This window comes from Zingiber officinale, chromosome 2B (genome assembly GCF_018446385.1).
Source record: "Zingiber officinale cultivar Zhangliang chromosome 2B, Zo_v1.1, whole genome shotgun sequence".
Taxonomy (NCBI): Eukaryota; Viridiplantae; Streptophyta; class Magnoliopsida; order Zingiberales; family Zingiberaceae; genus Zingiber; species Zingiber officinale.
In genome coordinates, this window is record NC_055989.1 from 1731983 (window position 1) to 1750875 (window position 18893).

At 36.4% G+C, this 18893-nt stretch overlaps 2 protein-coding genes across 2 annotated transcripts; both read right to left on the reverse strand.

The window, feature by feature from the left end:
* Positions 1 to 1790: 1790 nt before the first annotated feature.
* LOC122045010 (40S ribosomal protein S7-like) lies at positions 1791 to 3948 on the reverse strand. The gene is made up of 6 exons (XM_042605052.1): positions 3860 to 3948; positions 3135 to 3230; positions 2980 to 3053; positions 2758 to 2881; positions 2146 to 2328; positions 1791 to 2040 (listed from the first exon to the last, which is right to left on the reverse strand). Exons 2-6 carry the CDS (start codon positions 3207 to 3209, stop codon positions 1918 to 1920), a joined length of 579 nt encoding a protein of 192 aa, XP_042460986.1. The 5' UTR covers positions 3210 to 3230; positions 3860 to 3948; the 3' UTR covers positions 1791 to 1917.
* A 6302-nt stretch (positions 3949 to 10250) lies between these two features.
* On the reverse strand, positions 10251 to 11603 carry LOC122045011 (jasmonate-induced oxygenase 4-like). Its single transcript, XM_042605053.1, has 3 exons — positions 11116 to 11603; positions 10701 to 11025; positions 10251 to 10628 (listed from the first exon to the last, which is right to left on the reverse strand). Exons 1-3 carry the CDS (start codon positions 11589 to 11591, stop codon positions 10383 to 10385), a joined length of 1047 nt encoding a protein of 348 aa, XP_042460987.1. The 5' UTR covers positions 11592 to 11603; the 3' UTR covers positions 10251 to 10382.
* Positions 11604 to 18893: the final 7290 nt, after the last annotated feature.

The following is an 18893-nucleotide window of genomic DNA, read 5'->3' on the forward strand; positions in this document are numbered from 1 at the left end:
TCAGTTATTCCGCTTGAAGTTTTTTACTCTAGTCGTTATATCTTCATGCATATTCTTAATTAGTTCATATATGTTATACTAACACCTGTCTTTTATAAAATTCTCCATATAGTTATTTTTTGAGACTCTATCATAAGTTTTATCTAAGTTAATGAATACTATGTGTAGATTATGTAGATCTTGCTTTTGCTCCCGATAATTTTCATTTAGTTGCCTAAGAAGACATATAGTTTTTATTGTCGACCTTAACTCTTTCCCAAATTTTCATGGTATTACTTATTAATTTAATATCTCTATATTTTGTATAATTTTGTACGTCTCCCTTATTTTTATATAAGAGAATTAAAGTACTTACCTTTTACCCTTTATTGATCAGATTTTTTTTCATTTTCAATATTGTATTAGATAAGTTTGTAAGTCATTCAATACATTATTTCTGTATATTTTCATACCTCTATCGGAATATAGTCAAACGCCATCTCCATTGTGCATCCATTTAAAGCTAGTTCTACTTCTGAAGTTTAAATTTTACGATAAAAATTTAAATTTCTATACTTATTTGACCTACTTAAATTACCTAAGTTAAGTTTGTTAGCTAAACCTTTATTAAAAAGTTGATAAAATATCTCTTCCACCGTTCTTTTATTTCTCCATCATTACTAGTACTTTATTGCATTAATCTTTAATACATTTTATTTGAATAAGATCTTTTATCTTCCTTTCTTTCACTTTAGTTATTCCGTAAAAATCTTTTTCCCTTTTTTTTGTATCCATTTTTTTATATAATTATTCAAAAGTTTATTTTTTATTTTATAAATAGTTCATTTTTTATTTACTTTTTCTAGTATTTTCTCATTCTACCACCAAGATTTTTTAGTAGTACATGTTCATTTGACTCAACGAGTACATTCTTAGTTATTATTTTTAACCTTAATACTATCTTATCTTATATAGTATTAGCTCACCATATATTTTACCTAATGCTTATATTCTTATTTTCTCCTTAAATATATTGTATTTTTTTCATTTTTTAACCTACACCACTTTATTTTATGAGTCATGTGTATATTATTTATACTATACTTAAAGCTTTCTCCATAGATGATTTTACAATCTTTACAAATATCTATATCCCTTTTCTTATCATAATAAAGTCAATTTATGATTTATTATTCTCACTCTTGAATATGACCAAATGTTCTTTTTTTTCCTTAAAAAATATATTAGCTAAAAGATCCTATACTATTACAAAATCTAATATATTTTTCATTTCTTCATTTCTTATTCTTTTTTAGTCCCCTAAGGACGAATAATTGACTAGCACATTGTGGTATTATCATCATATTCCTCATTTTTCATTCCAATATACCTATTTAAATCACCTCATATAAAAATCATTTTATTTAATAAAATATTTTATAATATCTTATCTAGATCATTTTAAAATTTTAATTTAACAATTTCATCTAATTCTACTTGTCATGTTCCTCTTTTCTAACTACTTTTGTCAATTTTAAGAGAACAACTAACTGACATAACTCTACTTGAAACCAACCATCACTAGTTCATCATAGACAAGTTATCACACATATTCAAATAAGATCCTTAAATACATCACTAATAGTTGTGATTAACCCAACTTAACGACATTATATCTATTCACATTTAAATTATATCTGAATTAAAAAAGAAGCCTTTCTGCTACACACCAAAACATACATGAGATAAGCGCAGACTATACAAATTCTACATCCACGAAAGCTTTATTCGTAAAATGGTAATCAGAAACAAAACCACAAGATAAGTTTCCTTTAATTTTCAAAAGAGAAGACAGAATTGAAGTGTTCTCAAAAAAGCATTTCTTGCTTACAAATGAGGAAACCAAATGAAAGGCTACTCGAAACTCATAAGCATCATTTAAGCACTGTCTGTGACTGGGTACTCGAACACCACTTCTTTTCCACAAAGCTTCCGGTAAACCCCTGTAAAAGTTTCCAGCTTGTATTCCGTGTTGTTACGCTCCTTCAGGTCCAAGAAAATCTGATGGAGAAAATGAGGTGTTCAAGGAACAGATGCAAAAGAAAGGAGTAAACTGGAACCAAAAAGAACAAGAGCTAATCACTACTAAGTAAGCAATGTTTATACCTTTATAATTTTGGAGCCGTCAAGGCGATATCTGATGCGCTTTCCTACAATTTCAGCAGGATACACTACATCTTCGAGGATGGCATCATGGACAGCAGAGAGGGTGCGGGAGCGAGGGCGCATGACGGCAGAACCTTTCTTTGGTGGCTTCAGTATCCTCCGGGTAGCGATAAGTACCACATCCTATCAGACAAATGGGCAGTCTACTTGAAAGTTGGCAGATGCTTAAAAAAGAGCCAAACACAAGAATACATGAACATAGCATGAATCTACCATGTCCTACATTATGGCAAACACCATTCATCACTAAAAAAAGGCATTTAGCAGGAGATGATCTCAGTTCTTAGTGATTATACAAAGCACCGATAGAATTGGCCTGTCGGCATTGAACAGAATAATGAAAGTTTACAAATACATGTAAATATCACCAACAAATGTTTGCAATAGTGGCATACAAGCTAAATGGCTACCAGTCAAAAGTATATATATTAGTTTTCAATGTTAAATCTTATAGTTAGTCAATTTGACATAAACATCATCAATTAATAGACTTAACTGCAAACAAAGACTTGCACATGATTAATTGAAATGAAGTGTCTTACGACTGTTTACCTTCCCACTGAACTTCTTTTCCAGTTCTCTAACCAGCCTAACATGAATCTTTTTGTAGGCTTTTCGCAGTCTGTGTGGAATGTGAATAACAACAGCTTTCCTGTTGCCAGGCATATCGATTTGCCTGTACCAAAACCATAAAACTTAAATAAAATAAGCATTATCTGCAAATTCACAAAACAAAATTTGGAAACGCCAACATGATTGACATAACAAACTTACACTGCTGAATTAATGTAAAGATCCTTCAAGTCGCTCTTCAACTCCTGGTTCGCATTCTCCAGATCAAAGAATGCCTGCTATGAATATGAACAGTTCGCTTGGGATCTCAACCTAAATATCAGAACAACGCGATATGAAAGATGAAGGCAACTAGCCTGAGCCACAGTGTCTTCAAACTCAGTCGGTTCTGCACCCTTATCCTTTTGGATCTTCTTCCTCGCGGTAAACATTTTTCCTAATACTTACTAGGCCTGCAAAAGAATGAAATCCGAGATATTAGTTTCGAACTGTGTCATCCGCATGTCTTAATAACATAAATTCATCTCTCTCAAGTCTCAACATTTACATGGGATTAAACACCCAAAAAATAAAATAATAAAATCTATTGTTGATCAATCCAATGAGCAACGAACAGAAAGAAATTATCTTGGACACATAATGGACCATGCGAAATGCAGATTTCTAAGCTAGGTTCAATGGACACGATGAGCACTACGGATGAAGAAATTAGAAAGCGAGAAGCACTGCTAGATGAAAAGGAATAAACTTTCGGACTAAAAGAATATTTCAGAAATAGAATGTTATAAATATATCACTCTATAAACAGATTTAATGGAAGAACTGAGAGAAATACCAAAAAATTATAGGTGGAACAAAAAAACATATAGCGCCAAATTAAATTGTTAAGATAAAACAGCCAGATTGATGCTAAGGCGAGCATGTGATTTGGATTAGCAACAACAGAGTAGTAAATACTCAATGCTGCATCAAAGAATAGAAATAAAGAATGCACAAACCGAGGAAATAGAGAACAACCAGATCAAATGGTAAAGACTTAGATCGAGACAGATAATAAGAATTGCGATCGAGCGAGATCTACCTTCTACCGACGACGACGAGAAAGAGCGAGAACGCCGCCACAAGTCGACTAGGGTTTCGCAACAAGGCGAACCCTGCGCCGTTAAATACGAAATCCACACGGGAGCGCCTGTTTTCGTGTTTTGTTTGATGGAAGAATCTGATCCGTTCGATGGCACAAGAAAGACTGGCCGTTAGATTAAAATGGGAAGTAATTGATAAATCACAAATTGAAAATAGTTTAGATACTAGGGAATAAACATGACTAAGGGTGTGTTTGATTCAAGTTATCATATATAACCTTGGTTATGTAATTATTAGGTAATCACATAACAAAGGTTATGGAGAATAAAATATAACTAAATATTGTTTGGTTCAATCTACGTAATGCATTTGTTTGAAGGTTTTAATGAATAACCTAGTTTAATATTTTACTAGATTACCCTTAGTTACAAAACCAATTATACATAATAATAATAATAATAATAATAATAATAATAATAATAATAATATTATTATTATTATTATTATTTAAACTCTATTATATTTTACTATATTTTCACTTTTTTTTATTTTGTTTTTTTTAGTTTTTTATTTTTATTATTTTTATTTATTTTTTATTTTGCATTTTGTATTTTTAGGGGGTTTTAATTTTTTAGGGGTTTTTACATTTTTCTATTTTTTTAATGTTTTTTAACATTTTTTTATTATTTTTTACTTTTTAAAATTTTTTACGTTTTTACTATTTTTATTTTTTTTTATGTTTTTTAGTATTTTTTTATTTTTTAAAAAAAAATTAAAGTTTTTTACCATTTTTTTATTTTTTTTGAATTTTTTATTTTTTTGAATTTTTTTAATGTTTTTTGTATTTTTATTTTTTTATATTTTCCATTTTTTTCTTTACATTTTACTTTTTTCGTGATATTTTTCTCTTATCCGAGGGTATTTTGGGTAAAAAAAATTTGATAACCCCGGAATCAAGAAAAACCTCAATTTTTCGAGGTTTTTTGATTCCTAGTTACATGACCCTTTTGTTGATGTGTCGGACATGAAACATTACTCAGGAATCATCGATTACCTAAATCAAATAGGGTTTTTGTTGATAATTTTGATGAATAACCAAGGTTATCAAGAATAACCCCCAACCAAATGCACCCTAATAGTTTTCTAAATTTTATTATTAAATTAAAATGACAAAAAAAACCAGTGAAAAATTATAAATATTTAATAGAATAATTAAATTATTTTTTATTTTAATAATATATATTTCTTAAGATTTTATAGCTCGCAGTCAGGGTGAACAATCAATTTAAAATGATGAATAAATTAAAATTGATTAAATTCTTTTTTTAGATAAATCGAACGATTGGGATCGAATCTTATAATACGATATTATTCACTTTGAGCCTAAAACCTCATACTTCTACTTTTGGACTCTATCCAAATTTTAATTTCATGTTAATAAAGATTTCTTATATCCTTTTAAATTTGTGAACTAGAGATTTGCATAGAAACAGGGGCGGATCTAGGCGAGGGCTGGAGGGGGCTGAAGCCCTCGCCAAGATTTGCCGGAGAAAGCGCTAAAGAGGAGTCACACTTGTTCTGTGTCCGGCGGCGGCGTGAGAAGCCGACAACCACTGGACAAAAAATGAAGCAGCGACGTTTTCATCTTGTTTTTTTTTTAAATAAAATTTATAGCCCTTTGCAGCCCAAGCCCAAGCCCAAATGCCCAATAGGTCATGTTTTTTTTTTGCCGTCAGTTCGTCAATTGCAATTTCTCCCTCTTCGCGATTGCGAATCTCGACTCCGCCTCAGCAGTCGGCGACTCGACGCTTCGACGCTTCGTTCTGTCGTCCTATGTTCGCCGGTCCACCGCCCACCAGTCCGACACCCGCCGGTCCGCCGCCCACTGCTCCGCCCGGCGGCGCCTGCTGACTGCAGCAGCCAGCAGCTGCCCTACCGCCCACTAGGTTCATGATCCGCCGCCTCCCTCTAAGGTTTTTTCTCTACTTTTATTTTGTTTTCTTGTGTAGTGTTGAATGTTGATTCCGTCGTCTGCCGGTCCATCGTGGCGCCGCCGACCAGTCTGCCGGCCGCCCGCGGCCCCGCGGCCCCGGCTCGCTTGTCCGCCGCGACGTCGCCCATCCACTGCAGCAGGTCAACAGCTGCAAGCCGCTGTTGATTTGATTAATGTTTTTCTTAAATTACTGAAATCCAAAAATACTACCCTGTTGTCTGTTGAAAGTGAGTACTATTGTGATTTGATCCTAACAATTATTTAGATTAAGATTAAAACTTGTTAATTTCATTGCAGGACTCTGTGCATTTTGTCCGGGATCAGAAGGTTATTATTTGGCTCTTCCAGCAAGTACAAGTAAAGGATCTGTCTTACTCTTGATTTACAACATAGGTGGGCTCACGTCATTCACATAATTTGTGAATTCAAGGTTATTTTTTTTACCTTTCTTATTATTTTTTTTACTTTTTTATTTCAATTTAAATTAAGAAGTTTAGGGTTTAAATTAGTTGTGATTTGTGAATATTAATTTAGTTACATCATATACATGACTTTATTTTTAATTATTTATTTATGTAGATTATGGAGAGGTTTTTTAAACCTAAACGTTTTCGTGAGGGTTCTTCCAATGATCCTAATATTAATGAAGTTGTGGAAATTCAATCTCATGTGGAATTAGATTTAAATGATATTGTTAGTGATCCTGGATTACGAAAATCAATTGAAGAGTTTGATATTTCTATTCGAGATCAAGTTCGAAGAGAGTACTTGACTAGGGGGCCCTGCCAACCAATTGGGCATATGTATCCAAAAAGATCTTTTGGTAATCAAGAAAGGAGTTTCCAAGATAGTTGGTATAAAATATATACATGGTTAGAATATAGCATATCAAAAGATGCGGCGTTTTGCTTATGGTGTTATCTTTTTAAACCATCAAATAAAGGAGGTCGATATAAAGAAGATGCCTTTGTAAAAAATGGATTTATTAATTGGAAAAATACTTTAGAAAGATTTAATTTGCATAATGGTGCCGTAGATAGTTGTCACAATCATGCTAGAGTACAGGTTGAATCTTTTCAAGATCAAAGACATAGTGTTTCAAATATATTACGAGCACATGGGCGAGATATAGAGGTTTCTTATCGCATCCGTTTAACAGCAATGTTGGATGTTACGCGATTTCTTTTAAAGCAAGGACTGTCTTTCCGTGGACATGATGAGTCAAGTAATTCTTTAAATAGAGGAAACTTTCTCGAATTGCTTCAATGGTACAGTCAACGAAATGAGGAAGTTTCAAAGGTTGTTAATCAAAATGCTCCCGGAAACAATCAAATGATTTCTCCAGCAATTCAAAAAGACCTTACGCGTGCTTGTGCCTCTGAGATCACACTTTCCATAATCGAAGATATTGGAAACAATGTTTTCTCCTTAATGGTTGATGAATCTCGAGACATTTCAGTGAAGGAGCAAATGAGAGTTGTTTTGAGATATGTGAACAAAAGAGGACAGGTGATTGAACGATTCCTTGTAATTGTACATGTATCTGACACTAGCTCTCGTTCTTTGAAGGATGCTATCGATGCTTTATTTGCGAAACATGGATTATCATTATCTAGACTGAGAGGTCAAGGATATGATGGAGCTTCAAATATGCGGGGTGAATTCAATGGATTGAAATCTCTCATTTTACAAGAAAATCCATATGCAAGTTATATTCATTGTTTTTCTCACCAATTGCAGTTAGTTATTATTGCTGTTGCCAAGAGTAATCTCAACGTGAGTGATTTTTTTAACTATGTCACTATGATGGTTAACACAACGGGAGCATCATGTAAAAGGAGAGATCAACTTAGGCAAATTGAACATGATAGAATTGTTGTAATGTTGGAGGGTGGAGACATTAGTACAGGCAGTGGCAAAAATCAAGAAACTAATTTAGTAAGGCCAGGAGACACTCGTTGGGGATCACACTACTTGACATTGGGTCGTCTATTATCTATGTGACCTTCAGTGATTCAAGTGTTGGAGAATATTTGTGATGATTCTGGTTCTTTTGATAGTAGAGGGGTTGCCAAAAGTTTGATTCAGAAAATGGAGAATTATGAGTTTGTTTTCATGTTGCACTTGATGAAGATGATATTGGGAATGACAAATGAGTTGTCACTTGTGTTACAACAAAAGGATCAAAATATTGTCCAAGCCATAAGTTTGATTGAGAGTGTGAAAGATCAATTTCAAATATTTAGGGAAGACGGATGGCATACAATTATAGATAAAGTCAACACATTTTGTGAGTTGAATGAGATCCCAGTGCCGGAGATGAAAGACAATTGTATGATTGGTGGTCGTAGTAGACATAGAAGGCAAGTCATCACCAATTTGCATTATTATCGTGTGGAGATTTTCTATCAGGTATTATTATTATTATATTCATCGATCCTAGTTTTTTTTACTTATTAATTATTTGTTTTGTGAATTATAATGTCAGGTTGTTGATTCAGTTATACAAGAGATGAATACTCGTTTTTCAGAAGTTGGCACAGAATTGCTTAGTTGTATAGCATGTCTTCATCCAAGGAATTCTTTTTCTGAATTCAATGTTCAGAAACTCGTTTGACTTTGTGATTTATATCCTGAGGACTTCTCAACAAATGATTGTATAGTTATTGAACAACAACTTCAGAATTTCATTCATAATATACGACAGGATCCAAAGTTTTTTGGAATTGAAGATTTGGGAAGTTTTGCTCAGAAAATTGTTGAAACTTAAAAAAATCAAGCTTATCCATTGGTTTATCGTCTGATTGAGATGACATTAGTTTTACCAGTTGCGACTGCTTCTGTTGAAAGAGTATTTTCTGCGATGAAGACGATAAAGACTGATTTACGTAACAGAATGGGAGATGAGTGGATGAATGACAGTCTAGTCGTATACATCGAGAAAGATATCTTTTCAACAATTGAAAATGAGCAAATATTGCAGCGTTTTCAAAAGATGAAAAGCCGCAGGATGCAGTTACCTCCTCTTTCTTATCCAACGATCACCTAATATGTCACAAAGTGTTAACCAATACTTCAATAAGCAATAGTCTAATTGCAATTTATTAATTTAGTATTTTATCTTTTTGTGATGTCAAATTGAACTTTTTGTTATTAAATATATTTTTTATGTTACAAAAGATATTCTGTTAGCCCTCGTTAAAATTTCTCTCTGGATCCGCCCCTGCATAGAAAGACATAGAAAGATTAATCATTAACAAAGAGTAGCCGCCTTTAATACAAAAATTAAAAATGTAAATTTTTTTTATTAGGCTGATGAAATCAACATTTATGAGAAATAAGAGAGTTAAAAGGATGGAGAAATCGATTTGAAGACAAATTTATTGTCTGATTTTTCCTTAATTGATCGACTTGAAAGCTATGAAATTGGAGGTTGATCAAAGTCTCATTATTTAGAAATGTCATTTTATCAGACAATTTTGAAGAAGCTCTAAAGTGAGAGAGCTTCACAGAGATGATTTTATATCAGAAGAGAAAGATCATAATGATGATATTGAGTTTGTGTCTGATAAAGAGCAAGTTGTTAAAAATTAGGGAGAAAAGTAAAATAAATTTATAATATTTTATTAGTTTGAAAAGGATAACAATTATTTTAGATTTTATTAAAATTAGTTAATAAAGCGTGCAAAATAGAAAGATATATGTATTATTTTGATAAATACATAAAAATTATAGTTCTTGGGACCCAATTCACAAGTAATTAAATTTACAATATAATAATTCAATAAAAACAAATAAAATATCATATTATTCTTTGATAATTTTGTGTTTATAATTTATTATATCATGTGATCATTTACTTGTCCATTTAATCCATCTCTAAGGTCCATTCAATTTGGACTACTTATTCACCTTACAATTTATTCGAGGCCAATTTCTAATGGTACAAAAATATCTATTGATATCTAACTTTTGATTACAATTACTGTATTATTCATGGAAGAGAATTGCCCTGAACTATGGAATGGTAGGATATTTATAATTCAATCTTCAATTATGAAAAATTTATAGAAAATTTTGCTCTAAATAAAATGTAATTAAAAAATATTGAGTTTCTTAACTGCCTATTTTATGCATGTTCTAATTTATTTTAATAATTAATGAAAAAATTTTATAGAATTGAATTCATCATACAAGATTAGTTGGGTTTTTTTTATGCAACTGTGAATTATTATAATCTATTCGACTATATTTGTGGTAGAAAAAAAATCAGGTGGAATTCGTCACCCGACCTCACACGATCTAGAGAAAGATTTTTTTTTCTCAATTTTATTAAGATTCGAATTCTTATCTTATGATAATAACTTTTTTTTTATACTAATTAACTCAACCATGCTCGGGAAAAAAAAATCTTTATTCGTATATAAAGGGGACTATACTTGTGAACTATTCGTTTAAGAAATAACGCACGTTTTAATTGCATCTTTATTAATCAAGGGCGAATATTTGTACACTACACGGTCACTCCTCAGGTGGTCCTGAGTGAGTCCACGTGGGACTTGCCGCCGAGCCCCAGCATCCTCATGTGCTTCTTGTACTCCCTGTACATGATTGGCTTGTACACGGCGGGCCCACTTCGTTTCACAATCTCACTAGCGGGTGAGATGAGTAGGTCGTCTTGCGGGTTGTGAAAGTAGGCGACGGAGATCCTGTCGGCGGCGGCGTTGGCCGTAACGCGATGCTCGACGCTCTTGAACGTGCCGTTCGACAGCAACTGCATGATCCATGCAAACGACAGTTGACTTCAAAAATCCGAATATCAATTGCGGGCAGATGAAAAGTTGACCTGGATTTGGTCGCCTATATTGACGATGAGTCCGCCGGGGACAGGGTCCACGGTGACCCACTCGCCGGCGTGGCGGACCTGCAGCCCCTTGACGTGCTCGTCGGGCAGCAGGAAGGTGAGGCCGCCCGGGTCGGAGTGCGGCGACAGCCCCAGCGTGAGCTCCGGCTGCGGGCACTTGGGGTAGTAGTTCACTCTCATCGCCGCCGCCGCCTGCCCGAACGCCGCCGCCATGTATCCCTCCTCCACCCCCAGCGCCGCCGATATCGCCCTCTTCACCGCCTCAACCACCTTCGCCACCGCCGCACAGTACTCCTCTGTTTTCCCTCTGTTTCCGGTTCTCCAAAAACAAGGTGAATTCCTCTGTTTTTTTTTTCCTCTGTATTTTCAATTAAAAATGGAATCGTCGATCGATCACCTTAATTGAGATGGCGAGGAGGGCCATTTGGTCGGCGGGGAGGGAGGGAGGAGGTGGAGGAAGAAGTAGTCGCCCCAGTCGAGGACGGCGCCCTTGACGACGCCGAGCCGGCTGCCGTAGCCCTCGAACGTCGCCGGCGAGTTGGCGTACCGCTGCTTCTCCTCCATCGGCAGCGCGAAGAACTCCCTCCACGCTTGCCGCACCTCCTCCGCGGTTTCAATGCCGTGGTTCACCAACTGGAAGAATCCCCACTCCCCGCACGCCGCCGCCACCGCCGCCGTCTCTCGGCCCGACGCCAGCGAGGCAAAATCGATCACCGGAATATTATTACTCGCACGGGCAGTACTCCCGACCGGGACTGCGGCCAGCTTGGGCCGCTCGGAGAGGGGCTTGACGTAGCGGTCGGGGATGGTGGCTGCGCCGGCGAGGGTTTGGACCCGAACGACCGGCTCCGGCCACTCGTACACCGCCTCCATGGGCTTAGTTTGGGCGGCGTTTGAATGGAGAGTCGCCGGAGTTATATAGGGAGAGCAATGCCGTGGAAATTTGCATTTCACCACCTCAATTTACTTCATTCGAAAAATACCCTTTAAAATTTGAAAAATTACGCTCTAAAATTTTAAAACATCTTAAATACTTGGAAAGGAAACCATGGATGGGAGAAATAGACAAGTATTATGCTGTTTTATGGTCAATTCATTTTGGATGGAACCTCTGATGGGATTGTATCCATAATTTTGTGAACCAATAATTAAAATTATTTATTAGTTAAAATTCAATTTGGACGAAAAATATTCACCGATAATCTTATCTTTTCCCTGTAGTGAGTGTGGGGAGGAAGGGGAAGGGAAATAAACCCACAAAGTAAACGTGACTGAATACAAGAGCGGAAAGCGATGGAAGGAAGGGAGAGAAAGGAGTTGGAAAAGTTGCATTTAATTACCATTTCTTGGCTAAGAAATGCACGTTTTGTAGCTTAACAAAATCATTAATTAGTTAGTTTGTCTAGAGGTAGGTGAGCTAAATTAAGGGGATTTCAGATCAAAATTTTAGGGTTTGAATTCGTTTAATCAACGCCGCCTAGCAAAATTTAACTTCGTTTCTTCTACCTTAAACCGATAATAGTCTCGCATCCAATCCGACGCGTAGATTGAACTATAGACGGACGGTTCCATTAAAACTCAAAAGATGATACTAATCAATTGATTTTGTAATAGGCAGTTGGATGTATCTTTCGCGTTATTATATTTGCATAAAGAGTGTAGTTGACACTCAAGAATTGACCCGAAAAGCAACTCGATCTTGATTTTTCCTGACTCGATTGATCGGTTCGACTACGAACTTCGGCCCTCCCTACTCTAGTGGAGAAAACACTACCTACCTATCTAACTCCACGTTTTATTTGTGCCAATAGCATACGGGCTCAAACTTTCAAACCTTGCACAATAAATTCCATGTTGCACACTGCATCAACTTACTTTTAATCTAATGATCGTATACTTTATTACACTAGTTTATTACAAAGAGTTCTAGTTCCTTTTTATATTGATCTACGATGCGATAATTGAATCATAAAAGACCTAATCTATAATTTTATGGGTTAAGCATGTGATAGCTAGTTTCATAATCTATGACCTATAAATGATCATATATTGGAGTCTAGACAATCCATTTATGATTTACCTAACTCATTTAATTAAACATGTCACATGATCAGAAGTGGATCCAGGATTTTAGATACGGGACCGTATATTAATTGTATAATAATGATTTCTCCCAAATTTACAAAGATGCATAATATATATTGAGTTGAAATGTGAGAAATAGAGAGAAGGTTTTTTTTAAAAAAAAAGAAAAAAATTAATCATCCAAATTGTCAAAACTTGAGTTTTGTGTTTTAAAAACTGTCATGAGATCGACTATGTATATTTATCTTTAACGAGACCAACCAATATATATATTGAAACATTTTGGGGAGGTTGTTGCCCCCTCGGATCCTAATGTATATCCGTCCCAACACATGATACGATTGAATGAAGATGGCGCATTAGATAGATGATTTTGATGTTCACTGAATGAAGATTTCTAGTTGAAAAAAATGACTCCGAACGATCATGTGTGCTAAAAGGAACCTTAGCAACTAGGCCAAGGAAGGCATTTTGGCACTCAAGTCAATGATAAAACTCAAGGCAATGAACAGTGGAACGAACAATAGTTATGGATGCGTAAAATTGTGTAACCTCGCGTACTTGTGTCTGTAGATGGAGAGTCCCTTTTATAGTGTTACTGTTTGTTTGAGCACGAATCTCAAAACGTTTCCAAAAAAGGATAGATCATAAAGATGTTCTGACATCTTTCCCAAAATGGATCCACAATCTCTGCGTTTGATAGGGTGAAAGTTGTAGGATCGAAAAGAATTTAGATATCTCCACAATAGTATGATATTGTCCACTTTGGACCTAACTCTCATGGTTTTGCTCTCATGTGTTTTCAATGTGGGACTATGTTTGCAACCTTGTAATATAGGAGTCTCCACTTTCTTTATTTGAGGTCAATATTGTACCCACATGACTCAATCAAACTATAGCTCTTGTGCACAGTTAAACCTTCTGGCAGTCCGGATTCTGATATCAATTGTAGGATCAAAAAGAATTTAGATATCTCCACAATGGTATGATATTATCTACTTTGGAGCTAAACCCTCATGGTTTTACTTTTGGGCTCTATCTAAAAGGTCTCATGCCAATGGAGATATCTTTTCTCTTATAAACTCATGATCTTTCCCATGTGTTTTCAATGTGAGACTATGTTTACAACCCCAACAAAAGCTTCTAGTAAATAACTTACATATGAATATTTTCTATCATCCGTGGCACAAAATGCCAAAAAGAAATGTGAGGTCGTTGGGTGGAGGGATGCTTAGCTGGCAAACCGAATGAGTCCCTCCTGTACTCCGATCGGTTGTCGCTTGCAAGAGCAACCAGATCAGATTTGAGGAATGTTGTCGGGTACTCGTCCTTCGCTCAACCTCTCCGTTTGACCTCCAAGTTCGGTCGGACCAACTATGATGGTACTGACTCAGCTTAGAGTTTTATCAATACTGAGGGACTCAGGGTCCGACTGGTCCAAAGATCCGATCGGATGACCTCTCGGTCGAGTCGGTCGTCAGCACTGTCCTTGAGTGTTGACCTATCCTTGACTTTGACCGTCATATCAACCGGTCTCCTTGACTTTGTCCCGACAAGGAAGCTCCATCTTATTCGCCGTATCAACGACGAATCAACATAATTAACTCGCACGAGTTAGGATGAGCACGTGAGTTTGTTAGGTTTAACTCTGTAAAATGTTTTGTGTTGTGAATCAAACCTATCGACATATGCTTTACATATGCCAATGGTCCCTCAACAAATTGAAACCAAATGTTATTTGAATAGCTTGAGTTGGAGAGTCGAGTAGGAATTGGTGTAGAAGTCGTCCTATACTGCACTAACTACACGGTCATGGGACCATGGTCGAGTTGGATGCCTTGCAAATACGACTGTGGCTATGTTTTTTTTGCTGTTTTTCTGGTGCATGATTCAGTATGTGTCATTTTAACATTATTGCTTCATTGGCAAAAGGACAACAAGTGGAGTCATGGCCGACGACGAAGGAAGTGGATTAGGCGAGGTTTCATAGATGGACTCTGAGTTAGGTTCTACTTTCGACTGTAGGATTAATACACGTGAAGGGATGAATCATGTGTATTTTAAAACTAGTTCTTTTTCAACTTTATAAAAATCAAATGTGTAGTTGAATAAAACTTAAAGAAAAATAAAAAAAAAATACAAGAGTTTTTACTTAGTTCAGAGTTTTCGGCGATTCTTTTTCCAAGATTTAGATCCCTTGGACCTATCGATAGACAATCTACTAATATCCTCTACCAATAAACTCCCGATAGAATAATCGAGTGCAAATAGAGAAATAGGAAAGTGTAATAATCCTATACTTTCTTTAGTAATAAAATAAATGACTTTTAAGATAAACGTTACCCAACACGTGAAGAAAAAGATTTGGATTGAGTTCTGGTGTTGGAGGTAGTCTAACTAAAGCAATCAAGTGTAGTAGCGTCGCAACGGAGTGGTAACACGAAGTTCGAACATCTAGATTATCGAGAATAAGTGTAGAGAGAATCTCTTTTTATACACCATTGGAGTGTCTCCAATGGTTTTGAGCGCCTCCAATGGTGCTCATCTCGATTCGGAGTCTTCGGCTCTTATCTGCTTCGAGGCACCTCTACCAGCTCCAAGGCACCACCAATGCGCTCCGAGGAGCCTCCACTGCGCTCCAGGGTGCCATTACTTAGCGAACTTCTATCCCCGAAGTGTATCCGCGCAAGGGGACCTCCGCTCTATCTACGGCGCCTCCATTCCCCTTCGAAGAGCCTCCCAATAGTTCCGAGGTGTCTCAGACACTATTCATTCAAGACTTGTGCATGTATTTTAATCCTACAAAATACATTAGTTCAAAAAATAAAGTGTAACCTGCAAAATAAAGTTATCACAACATAAAATAACATTATTAATTAGATCATATATTACCAAGATCAGGATCTAGTCATGGTCTACTTCAAAAATTGCTATAAGTTGGACCAGCGCCTATAGTCCTACTAGGATTTGTTCTCACTAGATCACTCTCCTCCAGTGACTTATCTTCATTTATCATTTGTAGTCATTTGACTAATCTCTTAATTCACCAAGTCTTTCTACCAGTTGTCAATCTGCAGACTCAATTAGACTTTAGTCAGCTATCAGGTTTCATAAATCCAACTGGACTTTCAGTTAGATATCAGGTCTCACAGGCCTAGCTAGACTTTCTGTTAGATATCTGTGCCTAACATGAGTAGCTCACAAAAATGTGAAGAACAATTTTGATTACTACTTTGAGTGTCTCACTAATACTTAACTTACTTGAATGGGATGGTTTGTTTCATTGGGATGGAGCCAATGGTGATGAAGTGGCTTGGCCACGTAATTGACGGTGAAATTGTTAAAAATTTAAGTGGAAACAATAAGAGGGGTAGATGAAAGAGATTCCATTATATATAGTGTTGTACCTCGTGGTTATTTTGATATAATCAACCAAGTTAGGTTAGGTACTGTTTGTTATTGATTCATGTGTCTAAATGTGCAGGAGCTTAGGAGCGCAGGAAGTCGAGCGGAAGACGCAGCTAGCGAGAAGGACGACACGGGGAAGGGAGCCGACGGGCTTGGTGCGTCCGAAGGACGAAAGAGCTGCGAAAAAGTACACCGGTGGACGAAAAGAATGTGCGCGACGTTCGAGGGACGAAAAGTCGGGGTGGAAGCCTACTCGAGAAGAAGGCCGGAAATTGGGTTCGAGTGAACCCTATTTCGGTTGGCTGCAATCACCCAAGCAATCGGAACTTCGGAAGCTAAAGTGAAGATGAAGAAATGCTGGAAAAGTAGCCGGAGGCACCCTCAACAGTCGTTGGAGGCGCCTCCGCCCTCAACAACATTGAAGGCACCCTCAATGCCCTTGAGGGTGCCCTCGACCTGGTCAAATTGGTCGTTGGCAAGCAGATAAAGTTTTATCCGCTTATCCCCTTGGAGGTGCCCTTAACCCCTTTGAAAGCGCCCTCAACACTCGAGATAGAATTTCCAGAAGCCATATAATGGCCCCTGGAGCTAGGAAATAATCAATCAACTCTAGTACTAACTTCCTAGCAATTCTTAGAACTTTCAGTGTGTAAAGGCTTCTTTGCCTTCAAAGAAGGAGATTCTTAGTAAGTTCTTCAACCGCATTGAATTAACAACCATCCAGGTTGTAACCAAGTCAATCCTCGAGTTTCTTCTCTAGTTCTTTTATATTATTTGATTTTATCTTATTGTTGCAATTTAAGAGTTGAAAATACGAGGGGGGTATTTTCTTATTTCAAGGACTTCACCCCTTCCCTCTTGTCGGCCCGTTGCGCTAACAAGTGGTATCAGAGCCCAACAACATCAGAAGGACTAATCGCCGTCTAAAACAGTAAAGATCAAGACGATGACCGGTGCAAGTATTCACCCCTCGAAATTCAACGGAGACTTCGCTACATGGAAACGTCGAATGGAGGTATGTTTTAAAATAAATTTCGATATTTTATTAACAATGAAATATGATTTTGTAGTTCCAAAAGATAAAGAAAAATATCAATAGACGAAAAAGGAGCTAGCCGATTTCATGGTCAACGGAAAGGCAACGTTCCATCTGCTCAGCGTCTGCCACCCCAGGAGGTAAGTCGGATCGGATGCTACGACTCCGCCAAAGACCTCTAGGAAAAATTCCTGGAGCTCCACGATGATACCTCAGAAGCGAAGTTAGCAAGGCGGGACATCCTCCGGACTCAGCTTACAAATCTCCGGATGAACAATGGAAAGAAGGTAGCGCAACTCCAAGCGAGAATCAAAGAACTAATAACTCAACTGAACAACCTCGGAGAATCGGTAACAAATCGAGATTCGATCCGGTATGCGCTCAACGCCTCCCCGAGAATATCAGAATGGGTGTCCTTAGTAGATACATACTACATCTCTAAGGACTTTGAGATAAGTACGCTAAAAAACTTATTTTCTACTTTCGAACTTCACGGGTCTCGAATTACAGAACCTAAACAAATAGAGAAGTCAAATCTCAATGTTGCCCTACAAGTCAAGATGGACGATTTTGACTCCGAAGCGTCGATCGATGAAACTGAAGCGATCGCTATTGGTAAGGAAGTTCAATAAGTTTATTAAGACTAATAAATTTAGATCACAGTCAAGAAAGTATCAATGTAACAGAAAGACGGTCCGTTACTACAATTGTAATCAAGAAGGGCACATCAAGGATGATTGCCCAAAAATAAAGAAAATGAACAACGAAGAGGAGAAAGGAAAGTACAAGCCAACATCCTCCAAGTACAATACCCTGAAGGCCACATGGTCAGATTCATCATCCTCCGAATCTGAAGTCGAAGCCTTCTCGGGTTTAGCACTATTGGCAAACCATCAAATTGAAGAAGAAACCAACTCAGAGATGAGCATAGTTGAAGGGGAGAATCATTATAAGAAAGCTGCGATGAAGGGAGAGCATCAGAAATAGAGGTAAGTGAGGTACGTACTCTAAACCCGAAACAGTCTTTTCAATTTATCAAAGTTCTTACAAAAGACTTACTAAATCAAAAAAAAATTGCTGATTTAAAAATATTGTTAGATAATTTACAAACAGAAAATGATAATTTGAAAATATAAATTCAAAATCTGAAAACTGATGCATGCTTAAAACCTAACAACTTTCAAAATCAAAACTTAGAGTTTATGGAAAGTTAAGTTGGTATGTTAGACAACAGCAAGGACAACTTAGAAAGATTTCTAAAAATTATCTACCCTCTAAATTTTTAGTTAATCTAGTAGAAAGGAACCTATATTGGGTTCCCAAGTCTTATTTAGATTAAAAATTCTCTTATGTTTAGGCTTTCAGAGAAATTAAATGTTTATATTCCTTAAAAGACTTTGTCTAGAAGTGGTTGATGATCCAATAACCAAGAAGGCCTAATGTCTCGCCACAGCCGGGAAGCCGATTATCGAATTGAAAATTTAATTGACAAACTGATATACATATAATTAAAATAATGTTGTTAAACTTTTGTCAATCAATTGGAAATTTAATGCTATCATTTGAAACTTTCTTTGTTAACTTAGAATTTATTTTGAAAATATTTTAAATAATTTTTTTTAAGTTTACTCCATTTTTTTACTATA